This window comes from Geospiza fortis, unplaced genomic scaffold (assembly GCF_000277835.1).
Source record: "Geospiza fortis unplaced genomic scaffold, GeoFor_1.0 scaffold237, whole genome shotgun sequence".
Lineage (NCBI taxonomy): Eukaryota > Metazoa > Chordata > Aves > Passeriformes > Thraupidae > Geospiza > Geospiza fortis.
The window spans coordinates 6,321,555-6,342,568 of NW_005054319.1; the positions used below are offsets into that span (position 1 = coordinate 6,321,555).

The 21,014-nt window shown below is 40.0% G+C and overlaps 1 protein-coding gene across 1 annotated transcript in view; it reads right to left on the reverse strand.

Annotated features, from left to right (window-relative positions):
* The window catches only part of CPPED1 (calcineurin like phosphoesterase domain containing 1), a 40,229-nt gene that overhangs the window by 18,398 nt on the left and 817 nt on the right, over window positions 1-21,014 (reverse strand). The window contains exon 2 of the mRNA XM_031056489.1: window positions 11,195-11,413. Coding sequence (XP_030912349.1) covers window positions 11,195-11,348 — 154 coding nt within the window. The 5' untranslated portion in view covers window positions 11,349-11,413. The remainder of the gene's footprint in view (window positions 1-11,194; window positions 11,414-21,014) is intronic.

Genomic DNA, 21,014 nt, shown 5'->3' on the forward strand with positions numbered 1-21,014 from the left:
CATTTCAACACAGTACTTCTACAGCACTTTTGCTGGAGCTGTCTTCAGTCAGCAGAATTACAGATTATTCTGCCAAATAAATAATCCTTTAGGTACTAATCCTTAGTTACAATTTCTTTGGTATTCCACAGAAGGGTGCACCAGTGTAAGATCGGGTTGGGTTTAGTTTTTGTAAGGTACCAGCTATTACAAACAACTTAGAGCACTGTTTCCCCCCAAGCTGTATCTGCAATGCTGATGGCAATTTTTGTGTAACACAACCCTTCCTGTACAGTAACCCCCAACAACACTGTAACTTTTTCTCCAGAAGAATTCCAAATGAAACATTATCAATTAATTCACAATAGCACCAGTTTTTCTACTGATATGAATCAGGAGGGGGAAGGGGGGGATTATGATGCCACTATGAGGAGACATCTTCAAAGAATTTAACAATATGCAAAAATGTGGCACAATCATTTCCTGGATTTCTCATTACTCAGTTTCAGTATTTTAATGTATCTTAAGTGTCCCAAACTTAGAAGAGCTGCAATCACATTGTTTTTTAATGGAAAGCACAAATTTTCAGTTTGAAGAAGAAAAAAAAGAAAAATCAAGTTTTATGCCAGCAACACTCTTGAAAGGCCCTGATGTGACAACTGCAATCTGTTCAACATTTAACCCAAGAGACTGCATCCACTGCAGACAAAAATACTATAGAAAACATCAAATAGAAATAGTACCTACATTTGATAAAAGCAAAATAGAAAATGTCAAAACACCAGCTATGAAAATAAGATTTAGAAAAACACTGGGTCCATTGCTTCTGTAATTTATGATGATACCAGAAGTACTGTGACATCAAAAGACAACTAATTATTGATGACAGCAATCACATGATTGTTAAAAAATAACAACAGATAGATTTGTGTATTTTCCTGGGCCTTACAGTGCATCACAATTGCTTCAATCAAAGAGCCTATTTTGAGTCTTGAGACATTTGTCCTGTTTTGTGTTTTCATGACTGTCGGCAGTTGCCCTACTCCTCCATTTAAAGGACCTCCCCTAGCACTGTTCCCTAAATTTCTAGGGACAAGGGGGTCCAAGGCTATACTCAAACATGCTCTGGAGGAAATGTAACTGTTACCTCCATCTCTGTGGGAAAGCAGCCCCCTCCTGTCAGACTAGGACTGCCTTTCATCTCTGCTCTTGCCTTGGATACCTACCTGGCTGTTGGCTCCAGACTAAGAGGGCTACAAGGAAGATCCTACATCGTCCCTGTCTGCTGACCCCTCCCCAGGGACAGCCCCACTGGGGCCACTGTCACTTGGAAGACATCACAGGTCCAAACCCAATGGAATCATCAACACCACACTGTAGCTGCCAGGCTCCTCCTGCAGCTACATCTGACTGCTTTGCATTAACATAAAACTCTGAGCTCCAATCTTGCCATTTTTCAAAGCACAACCCACAGCATCTCTTCAGAGCACTGATGCAGATGGAGCTTCCCCACCCCAGAGCTCTGACACTGTTCCTCACTGTGCTGCCTTCTCTCCTGCCCTTCCCCATCCCATCAATCAGGCGACTCCTCCTGACTGCCAGGGCCAGACTCCTCCCTCTGCTCATCTCTACAACTGATCATCCCATAAAAGTGATTCTCTTGGCCGTGAGTGGAATGAAACACTCTGGTCCCCACGTTCTCTTTTGTCCTGGGAGGCTACAAAAATGTGATAATGGACAGGGCACTGCATAGAAAGGAAACCTCTCTGGCACCCAGTTCAGTCTTACTAGTGCTCTTCATTGTTTCTTGCTTTAAACTTAAAAACTTCCCCTCTGGTGTCTGCTGTAATGAACTAATGCAACTGTGCATTCCAAACTATTATGTGCAGGAATAAGCAGATCCATTTTAATAATCCCATTTATGGTCATGTTCTGAAATAGGTTTTTTTGCTTTAGTCTGTGCTGTAGTAGCTAAAATGTCTCCTCTTTCTTCTTTAGACATATATATTTCTAATCTTCAAACAGCCTGAAGACAATTTTATGATGAACAAAAAATTATACAGTTAAAAATAATGTAAATATTACTATATTCACTCCTGAACAAACTGATTGACTACTCAGTCTAACTTACAAAGAACCTCATTTCATTAGCTCCAGTGAAAAGCAGAATCTGTAATAATCATTTGTCTACAGCTGTGACTTTTTCAGTACATTTGAAATCTGTTCTGAGGTTCAAAAATGATCACACAAACATTTTCCTACATGAAAATATAAATTTATTTTATTATATAACTTTGAGCATTAAAACAAGAAGAAATTTTAACTCTAGTTTAAGCTAATAATGAACAATTATTACATTAAAGCAATTACAAAATTCCCAACTGAACAAGGAAGCCTATTATGGGATCAACTGCTCCTGGTTTCAGTGCATGACATTAACTATAATGGCTGCAAACGCTGACATTTTTCTGAGTGCCAGCCACACAGGTGCCCACAGAACAACCTAATTCATGGCATTTACTGCTCCATGTTCTGCTGTGAAAATAAGTATTATCCTTCACTTAAGCTCAACTCTGCTCTTATCCTTGCTCACCTCCCAGCAACACAGAGCTGTCACAGCAAGCACAGGCCACCACTGCCTTTGGGTCTGTGCTTCTGATGAAATCATCACAAACAGAAAAAAAACCCTTTATGCTACAGTACCAAAACCTAACTTAATATAAAAAACCTCATAAAAAGATCCAGTACTTGTACTAGATTTTTAGTACTGTCTCTAGTACTTGTATCATAAATGTAAGATCTGAGAAAATTGTGTAGCTAATTACATCTCCAAGATTTTAATATTCAGAGATATCAATCTGCTTATCAGATTTCTAAATTCAACTGTAGACTAGACTAGAGAACATGGTCTAAAATACAAATAAATGTCTACTTCCTGACGATTAAACATTTGCTTCTGACAGCCCAGTGGTTTCTCTGCAATATAAGCCTGTTGGACTTGTGTGGAGATCTCTGATGCTTCCCTACTCTGGGCTGATTAGAGCAAATTTAATTTCACAGTAAGCTGTTTGAGGCTTTGAACGCTCCATTAGGTTTTACTAGAATCAGATAATTACTACAAAATGTTTATTTACGCAACCACAGTGGTATTTCTTTAAACAGTTATTATTAGATATTTAACAAATAATGTGCTGCTTACCCAAATTCTTAGCCATTATTAATTAACACTGGTGCAAGAATTTGGAGAAGAAAAGAGCCAAGAATCATTTTGGTTTGGATTCCATCCTACCAAGCAGATCAGAGTTAGGTTACAACAGCAGAAGAAACAGATGCAGTGAGTTTAGTTAGACTACACTACCTTGTGGTCAGGAAACTAGGTCACACCTAAGCAGCGCCCTATCGATCAGGCAGTGACACATTAATAGAAATGTTACCTTGCACACAAACAAGTACAACCTTTACCTATACCCTGATTCAGTATAAACATTTGAAAGCCTCTGCTTCTGCCTTGCACCTAAAAAGTCGATCTGTGTCCTTTCTACTTCATGCTCAATTACAATTCTCCACTGACAAAGATTCAGGAATTGGGATTTAGCTGACAATTTTGCTGAAACTGCAAGTGACACTGGAATACAGCTGCCTCCTCCCCAGCTGTGCCACGCTGCTGGGAGCTAAAAAAATACACAAACTTGCTTTTGTTAGTGAGCCAAGCAGACAGTTCAAATAGCAAAAAAGGTAAATATAGTAAAGGTGAAATGCTTACAGCCATTTTTAAAGGTGGAGCCTATTTTAAGACTATTTTTTGACCTCCTCATATGCTTATTATATGGACAAAACAAACATCAGCATGCATGCTCTTGCCTTCTAGATGAGAAGGGGATGTTTTTGAGAATTACTATATTTTTAGTTAAAAATTAAAACTTGACAAAATATCTCCTTATATACACGCCTCACTTAAGGGCTAGCAGTGCAGCATAATTTTATCTGGCCAAATTTTAAAAATAAATTAATGATCCTTTGTTTTAGCAAAATTGGTTATTTAATGGTAGTTTAAAAGCAGTATTAAAAGCAGTTCACAGGTTTTTCCCTTTGTGGAATGTCTTACCAAATCACTGTATATAGCATTAAGAACTTGAATTGGACCTGACATTTCTCTGTAATTTATTCAGTTCACAAATGTAAAAATGGCAGCTTGTGCATTTGCATGCAGATTTCAGCAGTACACTCCTCTCTCATGCTGTGTGCAAAACCCACCAGCAGCAGATCTCCAGCTCCCAACACCTCGTCCCTGCAGTGTGACCACGCCAGCCCTGTGTGACACAACAAGCACGAGTGCAGCACCTGCCTGGCCAAGGACAGCCCAGCTGCTGCAAAGCAGCTGCAAATGCACAGCTCTGCACAGCAAAGGCCTGGGCAGTACTCCAAACAAGGAAGAACACACATGGTCAAATGACTGTGGACTTTATCAAGTGTGATAAAACTGGACATTTCTTCAGTGCTCCTTTTTTAGTGAATCCTGGACCAAAAGACAGACAGGTAAGACTTCCTGGGACCTACCAACTTCAGCTCTTACACAAACAAAGTATTCACTGACCTTTCCTGACCAGCCCAAAATGGTTTTTTAATTAAGAGAAATCAGAACATTCACAAATAGGTTTTAAACAATAATGCTTTGACTAGGAACATTTGCTATGGTATGTGCTTTCCCCAGTCTAGAAAATCAGGCAAATTAAAGAGGTTTTCTTAGAGTTACCCTGTAAGGTGTTTGCAATTATATACTGCAGTCTGTGTCTCAAGATTTATTGTCTATAAGAATTACATTTTTGGAGGGAGTCAAGTTAAGGCACTCCATATTTGACAGAAAGAAAGAGACAAATATTTTGGACCATGGCAGTTGCACATCCAATTTGGGCATGGGAAAGAAGCTCAAGCTAATGCAGTTGTGATTCTCCCAGGAGAGAGGATGCCTTCAAATGCTACAGTGATTATAAACAGAAATGAAGCCATACCACTGTCTGGCCACCAGAACCATCAGTTCTGATGTTCCTCAGCTCTGCAGCTTGTCTATTCTGAATGCAAATAACTTCACTCTCCTCTGTGGACGTGTCACAGCTCATAAGGGGGACTAATTGTATAAAAGGCAGTATGCCCATCTCATCTCATATTCTGATAATCAAATTGTCAAGCAGGAGTCAAATGGAGAAGTACTGATTTGAAAAACTGTCACTTACTTGCTGTCTAAATATGAACTCAGAATCCCAACATTTGGCACCTGGTTTTAAAATCTTGTTGCGCATCATTGCCTGTTTTATTATACGAAGAAACACTGCATGGGAGAGAGGATAGGGTATATAATTTGGAGGAGACATGCAGTTTCACTTTTCACATAAAGAACATACTGTTGCCCAAAATTGTAATTAGCTGAACTGAGCTGATGTGCCTTATTGAGGCTTTATGGAGGAGTTAAGAGCGTTAGCGGAACGTGCGAATTCCTGGGGGAAAACGCAAACCGGTGATGCACACACAGAGCCCAGCCTGCAGGCAGGGGGAGCTGGCTGGCACCCGAGAATGTCCCAGAAGAGCTGGGGCCCCTGGAAGCAGCAGCAGGACAGCCACACATCCCAGCTGTAGGCATGGGTTCGATGCTTGAAGGACAGAAAGCAGGAGACAGACAGAGGAAGGTCACTGGGCAGGGAGAGGACCTGCTTCTCCCGCAGTCCCACAGTGATTCTGACAATTCTCTCCCAAATTCATGACTGCTTTTTGCAGGATGTCAGCTGTGGAAGGTAAGTCTGTACCTTTCACCAGCACAAGCTGCTGCAGCTCTGGGGCCTTGCCTGGTTGTTTTTTCCCCCATTACACAAAGTTATCTTCTGGCAGCTTTCAAGGCTGCAGCGCCTCAATGACCACGAACACATCAGCAATGAGCTGTGTAGAGCTGGGGCACCTCTGTTTTCAGCTTGTCTATTGTTAGGGCCTTTTCTGTCACCTCCTGTTTAAACTATTCACAGTAACAACACATGCCCGGGCTCACAGCCTGAAACACACATTAGGTGGCTCAGAAAAACATGAAAATATGTAACAGACACAGTCCTAGAAGCTTTTACAATCCAAGTATGGCCTAACAAAGAGAGTGAGAGACACAGACAGCAAGCACACCAAGGAGCAATAAGAAAACACTATTAGATATGACTGCAGCTCTGTAAAGCTGATTGAAACAATCAGATGTTTTAGCTTGTTCAACTTAAAAAATATACATGTATAAAAGCACAAATGGTGAAATGTGTTCTAAATAATGATTTGAAAACCCTTAATTAAACAATTTAATAATATAAAACAAAGGTATCAAAAAAATAGAAAAATGTCACTACTTGGGCTTAATTGACAGAAAAGGCTGATGTGAGATTACAGCACTGCATGACCTGGGTAGGGAATGTGTATATTAGAGATTATTATACCTTCACATTAACTAAAATAATTAGTACAAGTGTTCACAGTGTATTTCAAGTGCCGTAATAGTAAATTCCAGTGATTTTGATTTCTTGTAATTAACACATACACACAAATGAATTTAAAACTGCAAGCATAAACATTACTTGCTCACTGATCCATTATCACACTGCTAACAGATCAAGCTTAATCAAGTTCTATCAGGTTTTTTGTGATTATACACATTATTAGACAAGTCTCGTTTCATTTAGTCTCTAAACAGCGACATTTTATTACAGTCAGAGCTAAGTAAGTTTGAAAGGGACTTGCTGTCTTGCTCTTTTATCCATGTAGCCAGAACAATAAATGAAAAAAAAATTAAGCACCTGGACTAAATACATCACATAAATACTTTCCTGGCTAGAACTATCAAGTTACTGATAGCAGTAGCTTCATTAAAAAAATGCAGTTAAACAATTTTCTCTGAAGGAATTCGGCCATTTAAAAATAGTTGCTGGATTCTCAGCTTCACAGTCAGTGTTTCTCAGTGGCTTCAGCAGGGTGACCTTGGCTGCCAACAGCTGAATTCTCTGCTGCTGTAACAAAAGGTGCTGAAATGCTGATGCTGTTTCCTGGACACCAATCTACACTGGAGGTATGAGATGGAGAAGGAAGCACAATGCTCATGTTAAATTGGAACAGAGAGGACAAGCAAGAAAGAAGCTGGGGGAGTTTGCCCCACGTTTGGTGGGCACTACTCTATGGAACAGACACCAGCCTCATTGAATTTGAGTCAGGATTGGGGAAGAGCTCAGCCACTAAAGGTGGGATTTTGCCACAGACCACCCAAAAAGGGCAAAAAACAGATTAAGTCTCCTACGAGCAACTTGAAAAAGTCTCTAGATTGCCCTGGGACGTATGGGATACGAACATCCCTGACACCTGCTGACAGCAATCCAGGAGATCTGGAACCCAGGAGGGAGCCTGGGACAATCCCTGGACACAGACAAGCCAACCAGGGCTCACTGTCCTGGTCCTACTACTCACAAACACAGGAGTGCTGGGGGTGTGTTAATCCTGGCAACCTTGGCTGCAGCAGCCTGTAAGGTGGAGTTCAAGATCCTGAGAGGAGCAGGAAAGGCAGAGAGCACATCTGGGGCCTCATGACAGCACACTGGCTTATTCAGGGATCAGCTACAGGATCCTGTAAGGCTGTTCTGAAAGCAAGAGTTTGAAAGGGTTGACAGTGTTCAAAGACAAGGTCCTATGAACAAAAGAATGGTCCTTCTGGATACTCAGGGAAGGCAGAGGGAGAGAGAAAAGTGTAGGCTATAAGGAGAACGATCTGGCTAAATGAGGAACTCATGTCTGAGAACCAATGAAAAAAGGACATTAGAGGGAGTTGGAACCAAAGACATACTTGAAAGGAAGAATACTGAAAAAGTACCCTGGTATGCAGGGCTGCTGTCAGGGAGAGTGCTCTAAGGGCTGCAGCTAGCAGAAGGCAGCAAAAGCTTCTACTGCTACTTTAGCAATAAAATAATAAAGAAAATACAGCCCACTGCTGTGTGAGGAAGTGACAAGCAGCAGGTACTCAGAGCTTCCTTTGCCTCCCTGCACTGAAACGTTCTCCCAGAGCTAATGGAGCACAGGAAACACGAGGGATGGAACCAGAATCTCCTGTAAAGCTTCAACCCAGGCCATCCCACGGGACTGATGGGATGAATCCAAGAGTACTGAGAGAGCTGGCTGATGTCACTGTGAGGCACTGCTCTATAATCATCAAAGGGCTGTGGAGCTGGGATGTTGCAGTGTGGATGAGTGGAGAACAAAATGGGTGAGGAATTGGCTGTTGGACTGGAACTGGACTGCTGGGCTCCAGGTGTATTGGTAAAGGAACAATATGGGAAGATTTCATAAAACCAAACAGAAGGTTCCAACTTGACATGAGAACAGTAGCATTTTTAGAAATCAATTTCCAGAGTTTTAGAAAAATGCAGTCAAATGAACACATAATCTGATCAACAATATTTTACAGATTACCATTTTTGTCATATTAGATTATATTATACTTAATGCACACAAATGCCCTCAGAAGGAAGTCCTTCATTGTCATGGTGTATCTAGGTGTAAGCATAGAGTTCGTAGAAATTATATTCAGTGAGATAGTTGCACTATAAGGTAACACTTAAAATTCTTGATGTGATTGTACCACAATATTAGTGTTACCAAGAATAGATATCCTATTCTGATTATGTAATCAAGAAAAACTTCTGGAAATAATATTCAAAGTACAAACTACTTTTAATCAGCAGCTAAATACCAAGATATGATTACTTCGTTGCTCTAATGACATCTGTAATGGATTCCAAGTGCTGTGCCTGATTGCTTCCCAGCTGATCAGGATTCTGTTCATCACTTCTAGCTGCTGGAATTCTGAGATTTCTTGGAGTTCCTCTGCAAAAGGCTTCAACACTGGTTCAGCTTAATGGCTACAGTGCATGCTTTAAAACAGTCCATCAAAACCTTTACCCTTAGTACTCCATGATAAAATATTTTAAGAGAAGAGAGGAAGATCTGCGTTGCGCACTCACTTTTTACCAACAGGAATTGATTAAAAAGCTGTATAATCTCCCTGTCCTTTTAGGCAACTAGTCCAAGACTGCTAATCCACAGGTATCTGCACCACAGAGCAAGTCACTGCTATCTCTGTCAGCAGTTTAGACAGAAAGACAAAGGGCTGTAAAACTGTCCTTTTATGTACAACTTAACGGTTAAATTGTACTTTTATGTTTATCAACACACAGCAGAGCAAGCCATTTGTATAAACACAAAGGCAATAATGAAGTAAGTAATTGTTCCAGCTGAATATTCTATAATTCCTTTTAATAGTGCATTTCCTTAACTACTTTATATAACTACATGATAACACAGGTTTGAAAACTATTAACATAATTTCAATCACCAAGAAATTATTAGAGAAGCTAAAATATGGTGGCTCAAGTGAGGTAATCATAGAATCATTGAATCATTTAGCCTAGAAAAGACCCTTAAGTTTACTGAGTAATGAAGTGCTCTTTCTTGCAATTTCTTGGAAATTGCATGAGGCAGCTTCAAATATTTATACAAGGCACAGCACATCCATCACACAATGTAGGTGATCTCACCAGTACAATCCACTCAGTTTCTTTCACATGTCTATTAGCAAAATGAATAATGCTAATGTTTTGCAAAGCCCTGACAGGTTTGTATTTAAAACATTACCAAGTCTGAGACATACACTGGCAAAAGGGACAATAATGACTACAGAGAACCACTGCTAGAAAAACAAAACCCAACCAAAACCAGAAGTACCACACACAAGACTTACTGTATCCAGCCATTCAGTGCCCGGTGGGAGTCAGAAGACTGCTGGCTCTCTAGCTCACACTTAAACTCTACCAACAGAGAAGCCTTAGCATAATGTTGTTTGAAGTCAAAAGAGACAAAAGTACTCAGAACTTGGCACTGTTTTATGAGTATTTGAGAAATATCCAGGTAAACAGAAACCAACTTAGCCTCCTGGATTTTCTAAATTTTTAGAGTGAAAGATCCCTTTCAACAGGATGTATAACACTTATTATTTTTCCTGACTCTTCTTTCAAGAGATACTGAAACCAAAATATTTGGAACACTTACACAAATTAGAAGTCCTAATCAAAACATTTATTAAAACTCTGCTATAGGAAGATGATTCCAAAATCAATGGAAGCACATAAGCCAATAAAACTGCACCCTGGCATACTTTATGGTCAAGCTACTGAGGTGTTACACAGTAGATTCAATTCAAGCTTAAATCTGTTGTTTTTTACACTTTCCCACTCTTTCAGCAAAACTGTGTTCTGATCAAAAGAAAGCCTACAAATACTGTCAATCAATTTGACAGCTGAAGTCTTAAAATTAACATTGTGGGACACTGAAAGAATTAGTGAAAGGTCTCCAACGTGCTCGAAGCCCTGCTGTGAGCAGGGGCTGGGAAGCAGCTCCTCAGGTGCAGGTGGAGCGTGAGGCAGAGTGCAGCACAAGGCACAGGATGTTTGCAGCTCCCTGGGTGCACTGTGGAGCAGGCAGTGACAGAGCCAGGGCTGTCTGCAGCTCTGCTGCTGATCAGGGCTAACAAATGTGGGACACCGTGCTCAGTTCTGCTTTCCAGACCACTTCTCAGCAGGTAACACCACGTCTAATTTCACTTCCCAGAAAAGTACTTCTCTTTCTTTTAGCTCACATTTCTGCATGGTTTTTTGTTCTTCCTCTCAGTGTACAAAGAAACACACTGAGTTCAGAGTCCCACAACCACAGGACGGAGCTGCTAGAGCTCAAACTCACTGACCTTTAGCATTTTAAAAACTTAAATATTTGAATCTATTAAGCACTAGAAATCTACAGAATTCTCTAAGCCTTACTCACTTTAGGTACCCAAAAAGCCATATCTAGTTTTTGCTATTTTCTTGGCATTAGTTTTCCCCAGTGGCTAGAGCCCCTCCTTGTCATCCCAAAGCAAGCAATTAATAAATGAATGTACAGCCATAAGATGAATGCTACACAAAGTCAGATGAAAAAATCAGAATAATATCTCAAGAATCATCTACAAATCACAGTTTTTTCCCCCCAAAATACCAAAACAGGATCTAATACTAATGATACTTATGAAATACTATTTTGAAGTCAAGTAAATTAGCTTTATTGCCAATCTGAAATATAAAAAAATTGAGTTATTACCTCCATTCTGCACTTTTAATTGCCTTACCTGGCATTCCATGGACAAGGTCTCCACACAGCACAAAGAACTTGGGTTTAGGGTTTAGTTTGTTAACAGCCTGCACTGCTTGCTCTGCTAATTTAATTTCTTCTCCCCATTCATCATCTCCATTATTAGTGTCTCCATGTGTCCAAGCTTTCATCAGTCCAAACTGAGGATCTGCTCCTTGGATGAAGTAGAAGGGCCCCTTCCATTGGTACTCAGCATCTAAGAAGAAAAAAAAAGGAAAAAAAACCAGTAGAGACACTTAAAAGAGAACGAAAGCTTCCATACATCATTAAATTGGTTGTTCTTCACCTCAGTAGGTTGACACTGCTTTAATGCACAGACAGAATTCTGTACTCATTCATACAGGACAAATATAAAGGCAGAAGTACAAAATTGTCCTCTAATGTATAGTTGTAATAAACCAAAGTATATTAATCTAATTACACCACATAGTAATTACAGACTGATTAGAGGAGAAGTATGTGAAGAACTCAGCAAGTAGTGCTGGAAATTACAAGACTACAACACAGCACAAGTGTGTAACCTTAGATTTCAGTTGACTCTTTTAAGATTCCAATTATTGCTTCTTTAATTAACAAGTTAAAACATACACAAGTTTCATATTTTATGGTTCCAGTAGACTTTTTTCTTAAACTATTAAGGAGTTAGATGCTTTTTTGTTCTCATAGTTTTAGAGAAAAGTTGGATGTAGCACATTCTTTGGAGTCAGAACTGAAGCCACTCAACAGGTCCAAGGTCAGCAAACATTAAACCCAGCAACACCAGAATCATCAGCAACAATGAAAATTAAACTTACTGCTGCCACAATTGCTCCCAAGACCTATGACAAAAAGGTGAGAACTCAGAAACAAATTTCCATTGGTAGAGTCAGTGTAGGCAGAGGGTAGGACAGAATCTGTACTGGTACCATTTTTTGTATACTTCTTTCTCCAGTATTGTAATACCAAGTACAACAAATAAAGGGTGACATATAGGACTACAAGCCCATTTGGAAGAAAAGAATCTCAACATTGGGCAAATAAAACAAGAGTTGGTTACAAATTTAAAACAAAAATGGGTAGCCTGTGTCCTACACTTATGTCTAAAGCTGGAAGTGAAGTACAAACACAAGTACACTGTGGTTTCTCCAGCTGTCTATATGCATTCATTTGCAAACTGAATATTTTAATTTTGACAGCTCTATTTGGCTTAATACATTTACTGTTATTGGAGGTTTAAAACGGCATTTAAACTGTTAAAAACTCACAGACTACATCCTTCTACAGTTGAATCTAAAATGAAATGATAAAAATTATTTAAAATTAAAATATAATCTGTAAATATAGTTTCATATCATGTCAGTCTGATCTGAAATCCATTTTGAGGCAAATGGTCTTCTGGTTTTCTAGTAACAGTAGAGAAGTTGCATGTTCAACACATGGATGTACTTTTGATTTCCTTCCACAAGCTCTAGAACTGAAGCTTCACACTTGGCAAGAAGGGGAGTGTGTTTCTTCCAAGCAAGGTTAGCAAACCGAGTTCAGAATTCATCTCTTGCACCACGGATATGGATAGGCCAGAACGAGGGATGAGGAATGCAGGCAACTCCCGGAAGCTGCCTGTGATTGTCATCTGTTGCTATGGCATCAGATCGTTTTTCCAAATGAAAGCTTCTGCACTTGAACTAAAGTAACATTTCATTTCTAAACAAAATTATTTCTCTACCAGCACTGACTTACTCTAAATAATAATCATGTATTTTATAGACAGAAACTTGTAGCCACTCATTGACTTTTGATTCTGAAATAAAATTTACTCAAGTTACACAACTGTTCAGAGAAGTGAAATGATCTATCTATCTATCTATGAGTTTGCAGTATAAGCCTTATGGAAACAGTTGAATGCCAAAAATAACGTAGGTTTTTATTTTATGACTTGCATGGAAAAATACAGTTGCCATAAAAGCAGCTTACATGATAAAGGCAATAAAGGCACTGTTTGTGCAGAGAAATCAAGTTACAGTTTTAATAGGTAGAAAGCTATAGGAAAAAAAATCAGTTAAGGAAGCTTGCATCAGAAGCCCTTTATGACCTCTACAAAACGAAAATGAAAAAAAGGAATGTCTGGAACAGGAACTTGGTTTGAAGGAGTGGCACAATTTATTCATTAAATGGGGACAAAAGAACAAACCTTTGAACAATATGGCAGGACTACTAATACCTGTCCCTTTTCCAGCAACCTGACAGACAGTACTGATAAATCAATGCTGAGCAAAATCTACTTGTTTTGTATTGTTTAATCTGAAGTCAGTATTTTTACCATAGCAGCCTAAGTAAAATATAACTCCATTTATTTATTTTTACAGAGACTACTTAGAAAAAGAGCTAGCAGCTGTTTTTAGAGCCTGTGTTTCAAGTATGGACAGACTGTGTTATGCTGTCAGAGCCCAGCAGTGGTGCTGGTGGCCACAGGCAGCACCTGGAGCAGCCCTGGCTGGGTGCACAGGCAGCAGGGCTGGCCCAGGTCCCAGGGAAGTTCTGACAGAACACCTGAACACACACAGGTCTGGCAAGCAGACAATGCAGTGGCAGGGAGCAGGTGGGAAAGGCAGACTAGGGGTTATTCTAATATATGTTTCAGGGGTATTTTATTTTCCTGACTTATATTCATGCCAATACAGTAACTCTCTAGGTTTTAAGTACCTGAATGTTTCTAAGACTGTGCACAGATGCTCTGGTTTGAGTGGGTGAGTGATGGTCATGTGAGGCAAAGAGAGAGACTGATAAGATGAATTTCAAAAAGAGAAGTTCAGTACACAGACAGAATCAAGAAATGGCAGAAGAAAGGAGAAACAGAAGATGCAGGGGTGGAGGTGGTGAAGAGTGGGGAGAAAAGGAAGGAGATAGGAGGTGAAAAAAGAAAGGAACTGAAAATGATGCAAAGGTATGTGCTATATTCTCCTGTAGGAAAGAAATAGATAAAATGAAGAAAGTGAAGCAGGGATATCAGAAGAGAGCCAGGAATCAGGGCTACATAAATAACATCTACTTAAAATGTTAGTTAAGTTAACTGGTCTTAGTCAAATAATTCAGTCAATAGCAATTTCTGTGGTATTCAATAACTTATCAAATAGTTACAAAAATAACAGTAAGGCTGAAAAAATATTTTCTACCTTTGTCTTGTTATTTGATCACTCCAACAGAAACATTAAAACCAAATAACCTTAGTACGTAAACCAAATTCCATTAGCTTATTTCTTATCAATTGTTACTCACTTTTGTTTCCCATGAAACAGAAATATATGGGAACAAAATAATGGAAGGACATTGTTTAAACTTACAACTTAACTTTTTTCTTAAAATCAGGAATGTATTTAAGTACTATAAATATAAAAACAGAATATTATGATTAGAGTTGTATAAGTAAGTACACCACTGGTGCGAACTTGCACCTGGCACCAATCTTAAGCCTGTTCTGAATTCAGCACATCCAGGAGGTAATTCTTGAGGGTCCTCACTGCTCTGTCTTCAGAGTTGTTTTTACAAGTTTTTCCTCATCCGTGCAAGCTGTGACACCAGTCCACCTAAAGTTTCAAGTGTTGCTACCAGTGCAATTTCACTAATTCTGCTGAAAACCCCAGGACTAGGTCTGCATGAGTGCTCTTCCAACAAACCAATATGCTAAGAGGGTGGCAACGAGAAACAGCTGGGAAAAGCATCTTCCACTACCACAGATGGATCCAGGAGTCTTCTGCCTTACAATGAAATGGGAATGGACCCTGTTCAGATCATTATTCTGTAGCCTCCTTTTCTCCCTCACCTTGTTCATTTCTTCATTCAGCTACCCACGGATCAGGTACTGTGAGCAAGCAAATGAACTTTGTCTGCCCTGTAGTCAGGCCCCACAAGCCCTGTTTGAGCCCTTTCTCTGGTCCTTGCACTGGATCTCAAGAACAGTGCTCAGGGGGATCATTCTGCCCCATGCTGGGGGTCTGCCCAGGCCTGGCAGAGGAGAACTAACAAACACCACTGGGCACAAGTGCTGGGAAGGCCAAAGCTGCTTTTGCAGCAAGCCTCTAGTCATGATCCAGGTCCAAGTTGCTACTTCTGAAGGTTTCAGTTAAATAATGTGTACAATGGCCATCATCCCTTCAAATGTAGCAAATGACTTCTGTGGGAATAACAGTACAGGCATCCTTTTCACTAGGAGTTTGAATTTTTGAGCCTTTAGATGAGCAATGTAGTTGTATTAGATGAAGTGCATGCTAGGTAAAGCACTAGAAGATTAGGATTCAATTAATCATTTTTTCTGTCCTCTCTCTTCCATCACAAAACTGAATGAAGCTGAGAATGTCTGAAAATTGGTTCTTCATCCCTACAGACATTGAAGCTGTTTGTGATTCTCAGAATTTACCATAAGAAAACACAAATGCAGAACAAAGTTGAGACTTCTCTGATAACTGAGGTACATATGGTTTCCATTTCTGAAGGACAAGCAATGTTTGTGGAGCTGCTCTTACACACCAAGCAACAGAAAACCCCTATTTCAAAGCAGTTTTGGTTCCAGACCTCCTTAAAAGCACAGCTGATGGCCACAGAAGAAATCCAACTCCTGAACATGCTGTTATGCCTCAGTTTCAATAGTTTCCTACTCTTTTTCTGCTCCCGCGAATGCCAAAGTACAGACAGAAGATCAATGCAATGTATTTTTAGTAGCACTGGCTGAAAAACAGTGCCAGCTTCTAATTTTATCTAAGGATTAAATATGTGAAGGACAAAAGAAGTCAGCAGCAGCTCACCAGAGAAAACCTCAGCCATGTATTGTGATCACAGGTAAAAAGACACTTCAAGGACTTAAGTGGGATTTCAGCTGAATCTCCCAACTTCTAAAGGACAACAGCTAATCTCTTGCTGTGCCTTCATTTCTTCCCCTTTTGCTTCTCCTAGTTTCACATCTCTCTTCTCTCCCCATCTCCAAGGATCACCAACATATCTATTGAGATTGCTCACAAAAACCACTGGCCTCTGACAGGCACACAGAATCGTGAATCCTGGTGGGATTTCCAGTATTTCCCTGGTGAGATTTTTCATAAGTACATTGGTTGGGTTCCACAGTATATTGGTGTTCTTCTTCCTCTACAGAATTTAATGGAAACAAATCAGTTACAGAAAGTTACTCCTGTCCATAATCTCTCTTTAGACACAACTGTGTCAGAGCAGTTTGGACGTGGACACATCTCCAGTGCCTGCTCAGTCCATCACGGGCAGTAACAAATACAAAAATGCCCTCGCTGTCACGTTGGGTATGACAGGGGAATCAATACCTGAAAATCAGAGCACAGCAGACACAGGGACATGATTCCCTGCCCTGAGTTGTCTCTGCCCACAAAAGTGTGCCTGTGACTCTTTTTCTGGGTAAAACTGAAAAGGAAGCACAACCTTGGTTTTCCAAAGAAGGTCTATGCAGGAAGGAAAAGGGAATCTCTTAAGTGAAGTCAGGATGCATACATCACAGACAACACAAACAGAAACAATTTTTTTCCATTACTCTCAGTCCTGAAATAGCTTGAAAACAAATAAAGAAATTGTGCTACTTTCTTAATAATTCCTTGTTATATATTAAACTATTATCAGTAGATGTGGCTTATAAAACTCATTATTTTTGTATGGCTAAATACCAAAGATTTCAGTCTAAAGAAATGTGCAAGTCTTTCCGCTGTTTTTTTTTTTCCACGTGCCCCTAGGAGTCTACCAAAGATATGACTACTGAAGGTTCTGTTGAATGACCAAGGCAACCTGTCATGAATGATGCCATTATAAGTACAGGGGAAAAAAACCCTTCAAAACAGGTATTAAAATACATTTTCAGAGAAAAAATAAAACTTTTTAAATTATTCTAGAAATTATGGACTACAAAAATACTGTCAGTAGAAACATTAAATGACAGAATATGGTTTCTCAAAAAAAATGAGACAGTGCTACTGTTACCAAAAGACATACTTTTAAACTTCTTAGATAACTATCAAGGTAAGAAATGCCCTCTCAGACACAGTTTATTTGTACTGAGGGCTACAGAAGCTAAATTCTAGTCATGCCTTATGCCCACCCCCAAATTTAACATGTAAACTCATTACAAAAACTTTACAGCCCAGAACTGTAGGTGTGAAGGGGGGTGGCTTGCATAATGACAAGGTGAAGTCACAGAAAGTTTCTCAAAACCCACGTAAAAATTTCCCTAATCCATATGAGAGTTGGAGACAGTACTGGGAATGGAATATGCAAGCTGGGAAGCAGTTCTGATCAGTGCTCAAAAATATTACTGTTGAAGAGCTCTAGAACAGTAATCATAATGTGCCAAGATCTAACACTCTTCTGAAAGCAAGAAATCAACTGCGGTTGTATTTAATTTCAAAGGAAGACGAATTATATATAATTATGATGCTTTTAAAAAGTGCAAAAATCCTTGAAGGCAGCATGGAAACTATTCAAAGACACTATCCCAGAGGCTCAGACAATATGCACAGTATTTACTAAGGATTTTAGAAAGACCAGAAAGAATCCAGACTGTCTAAACTACTTAAGTAACAGTGACAAGGAGGCTGATAAGAGCAGGTGAATGTCCTTTGAAAAGCTGAAGCATTCAAATAAAAAAACCAGGAAAGATTTTATACACTGAAAGGTTTGATACTGAAGTCCAAGAAGTCAAGCTAAAAAAAGTGAAGAACTGAAAACAGCATAAAACTGAGAACTAATAAAGCACTTTGTACAGGAATTAGGAGCAGGTAGTCTACCACACAGTCACTAAGGTTAACAGATGTTCCAGACATGCAAGACGCAGCCAAAAAGAAAGGCTGAAAAGAAGAAAAACAAGGTACATTTTTGTATTCACATGCATCTACTTGTGAAGCTCTAATGTGATAATTCCTCCTGAGAGACAGCACATCAGGTCTGTTTCAAATCAAAATACAAGTAGATGATTCAACAAATAGACACAGGCACTAACAAACCACTCAGACTGGGGGGCATCCATAGAACTCCTCAAAAGTGAAAACCACTCAACTTCTGGGGAGTTATCCTGAAACCTGCCCTTGCACCAAAGGAACAGGCAGGTGGCCACTATTACATCTACATTTAAAGGGGTTCTGGTGACAACTGACTACAAAAGTGGCATCTGTACAGACAAGTGATGGAAGCACTAACCAAGACAGAAGTTCCTGTGTTTACTGATTCTTCAGAAAGAGTAATCAACAGCTTTTACAGGAACAAGGGAGATCCACTTGATCCCATCTCCATGAGGATCTAACAGCTCCTCACCAAAGACTCTTATGGAAGCCAAGCTGTCAGGAAATACAAAATGAAGTCCTTGCATGCACAGAAAACTGGTAAGAAAAACAAAAATGGACAAGACACCCAGATGCCACCTGGATCTGTACCAGGACCTATATACTGTGCAACAAACTCAAAACAATCTGTCACAGCAACTGAACAGCGAGGAAGTGGAATTTGCTAAAATTAAGCCATTTGACAGCATGAAAATCAGGCCTGGTTGTGAAGAGCTGAGGAGAGACTTCCTATGCAGTGAGTGCTCATAAAAGGATGAACTTTGTGCAAAAAAGCGCAGCATAGTGCACATAGGGAAAACACCACCAACTTCATATGATTTTTACCTAGTGCTACCAAGAAGTCACCTCAACATTCAAAAATGGCAGAAAATCAGAGATTGGAAAGGAATACAGAACAGAGCAAAATGAAAATATGAGAAGTAATTGAATAAACTTTGAGAGTGTGTACAAGATTGGTGAGGGAGGCATGACAAAGGAACACAGAATCACATGTGGAACTGAGACTGTGATGATGCAATACTGGTTATTCGCCTGTTCCACATAAAGGTTTCAGAACCATCAACTAAAACTAGCAAAAGACAGGTTCAAACAGACACTTCTCAACCAGTTAAACTGACAGAACTATCACTTGTTTAGTTCCTTGAAAAAAGTGTTCCACCACTTCCACAGAAATTCTTTGCACAGCATGCTACTGACATACTCGGGACCAAAAAAAACCACCAACCCAAAACCACCCAAAAAGCAAACATCTTCCTGACTTCTGGAGAGAAGTGGTGAACACAACACTTACCCAAACATATGGTCCTGTTTCTTCATTCAAGTACTAATAGGAGGAGTAGACAGCTGAAGCAAAATTTCACACGGGCATAAAAGAGACAATTTATTTCACAAAGTAAAGTCAAACCACACAAAGGTCTCTTGCCAATCAGGTAGGGTATTTATACATTGTTTCCTACTGTGCCTCATTGATTATATGGATAATTTCAATCCCTCACCTCAAGCTCCTCATGCACGTGTCCCACATCAAGGGCAGAGGAGAGTAAGTTACAGGTATAACCTCCACGTTATGTAAAAGCAGACTGAACAATTTACCAGTAGGGAAGAGGGACTTTGCAGAAATGGTAGGAAAAAAGGAAGGAAATTTAGCTCTCAATAGTGGCTTTCAAACTTTAAAAGGAAGCAGCATGCCAAGCCACAGCAGTGACAGTAACTGTGGATACATGTTTAACAGGAGTGAAACCTTAAGATGGAGAAAAGAAACAAAACACAAATAACTGATTTTTGTCTTAAAATGCATAAAAATTTGCCTCAGTTTTAACAGCCCTTGGTTCTCTTTTTTCATAATAATTTAGTTACTAAAACGTTGTGTTGAACTTTAGCCTCTTAAGAAAGACCCAAGTAAATTATTTACAAAAAATATTGCACTCGAAGATGGTAGCTGGACTGTGATAGCCTAACAAGTCCTGAACAAGATTAAAAGCAACCAAGTGGTAAGAAAAATCTTAACTAATATTTAAAGAACTCCAAACAAGGACACTTCAGAAGGAAGAAGCACACCTGGTCCCAAACGATGTTTTCTTCCATGTTTAAGGAAATTTTCAAGGAGTTAGATACAGGTTTTACTCAGAAATTTTTACACTGCTGTTGAACACTCCTTTTGTCAAAATTTCACTGTATAGTTGATTTAACTAGATGGCTTGTCTGCCATCTGTCCCCTCAGCAAATGCTAGGCATTCTGTTCCAAACCAACCAGACCATCTGCAATTAATAGGTTGCCAGAATGGCTGTATACATATACTTCACATGCTCTGAGTTGGTGATTCGTCTTTATTTGGCAACAAGCAAAGCCAAATATTTCCACTGCAACCCAAGAAAAGACCACAGAATTGATGGGATGAAATAGCCTTGCTGACCTCACCAAACCAATACAATCTGAAATTTATAAATACAGAGAAATAGAAGACCTTCTATGCATGACCACAGAAAATGATTTCTTAACACAGCTGTGTCCCTGAAAAACCCCAGCACACTGTAGAACCTCCATCCTTGGGAGAATTTTACAAGCAGGCGCATTCACTGAGATGTTAAGGTGTTAAATGCGCTCCTCTGTGTCCAACCACAAGCCGGAACCAGCAGGGACAGGCGGCTGCCACCTTTGGCTCGGCCTCGTCTCCTTACCCACCTGGCGGGTGTGGAAGCTCGTCTGCCCTGGCTGGCTGCAGCCCAGGGCTCGCAGCGCTGCTTCTGCACAGCGGGGAAGGGCCAGGGGAGCACCTGTGCTGCTGACCCGAACGAGGCTGAGCACCCCGGGGAAAGCAGCATCTCACCAAGCTGTGAACCACCTTACACCTTGGTGCCCTTTCGCTCGGGCACCAACAGTGACCCAGCGGTCACCTGTTAGGTCACCCCTACAGGTACAAACAAAGGACAGCACAGCGCTAGCACCAACAGCTTCATAGGCTGTGCAGACCCGGTTCA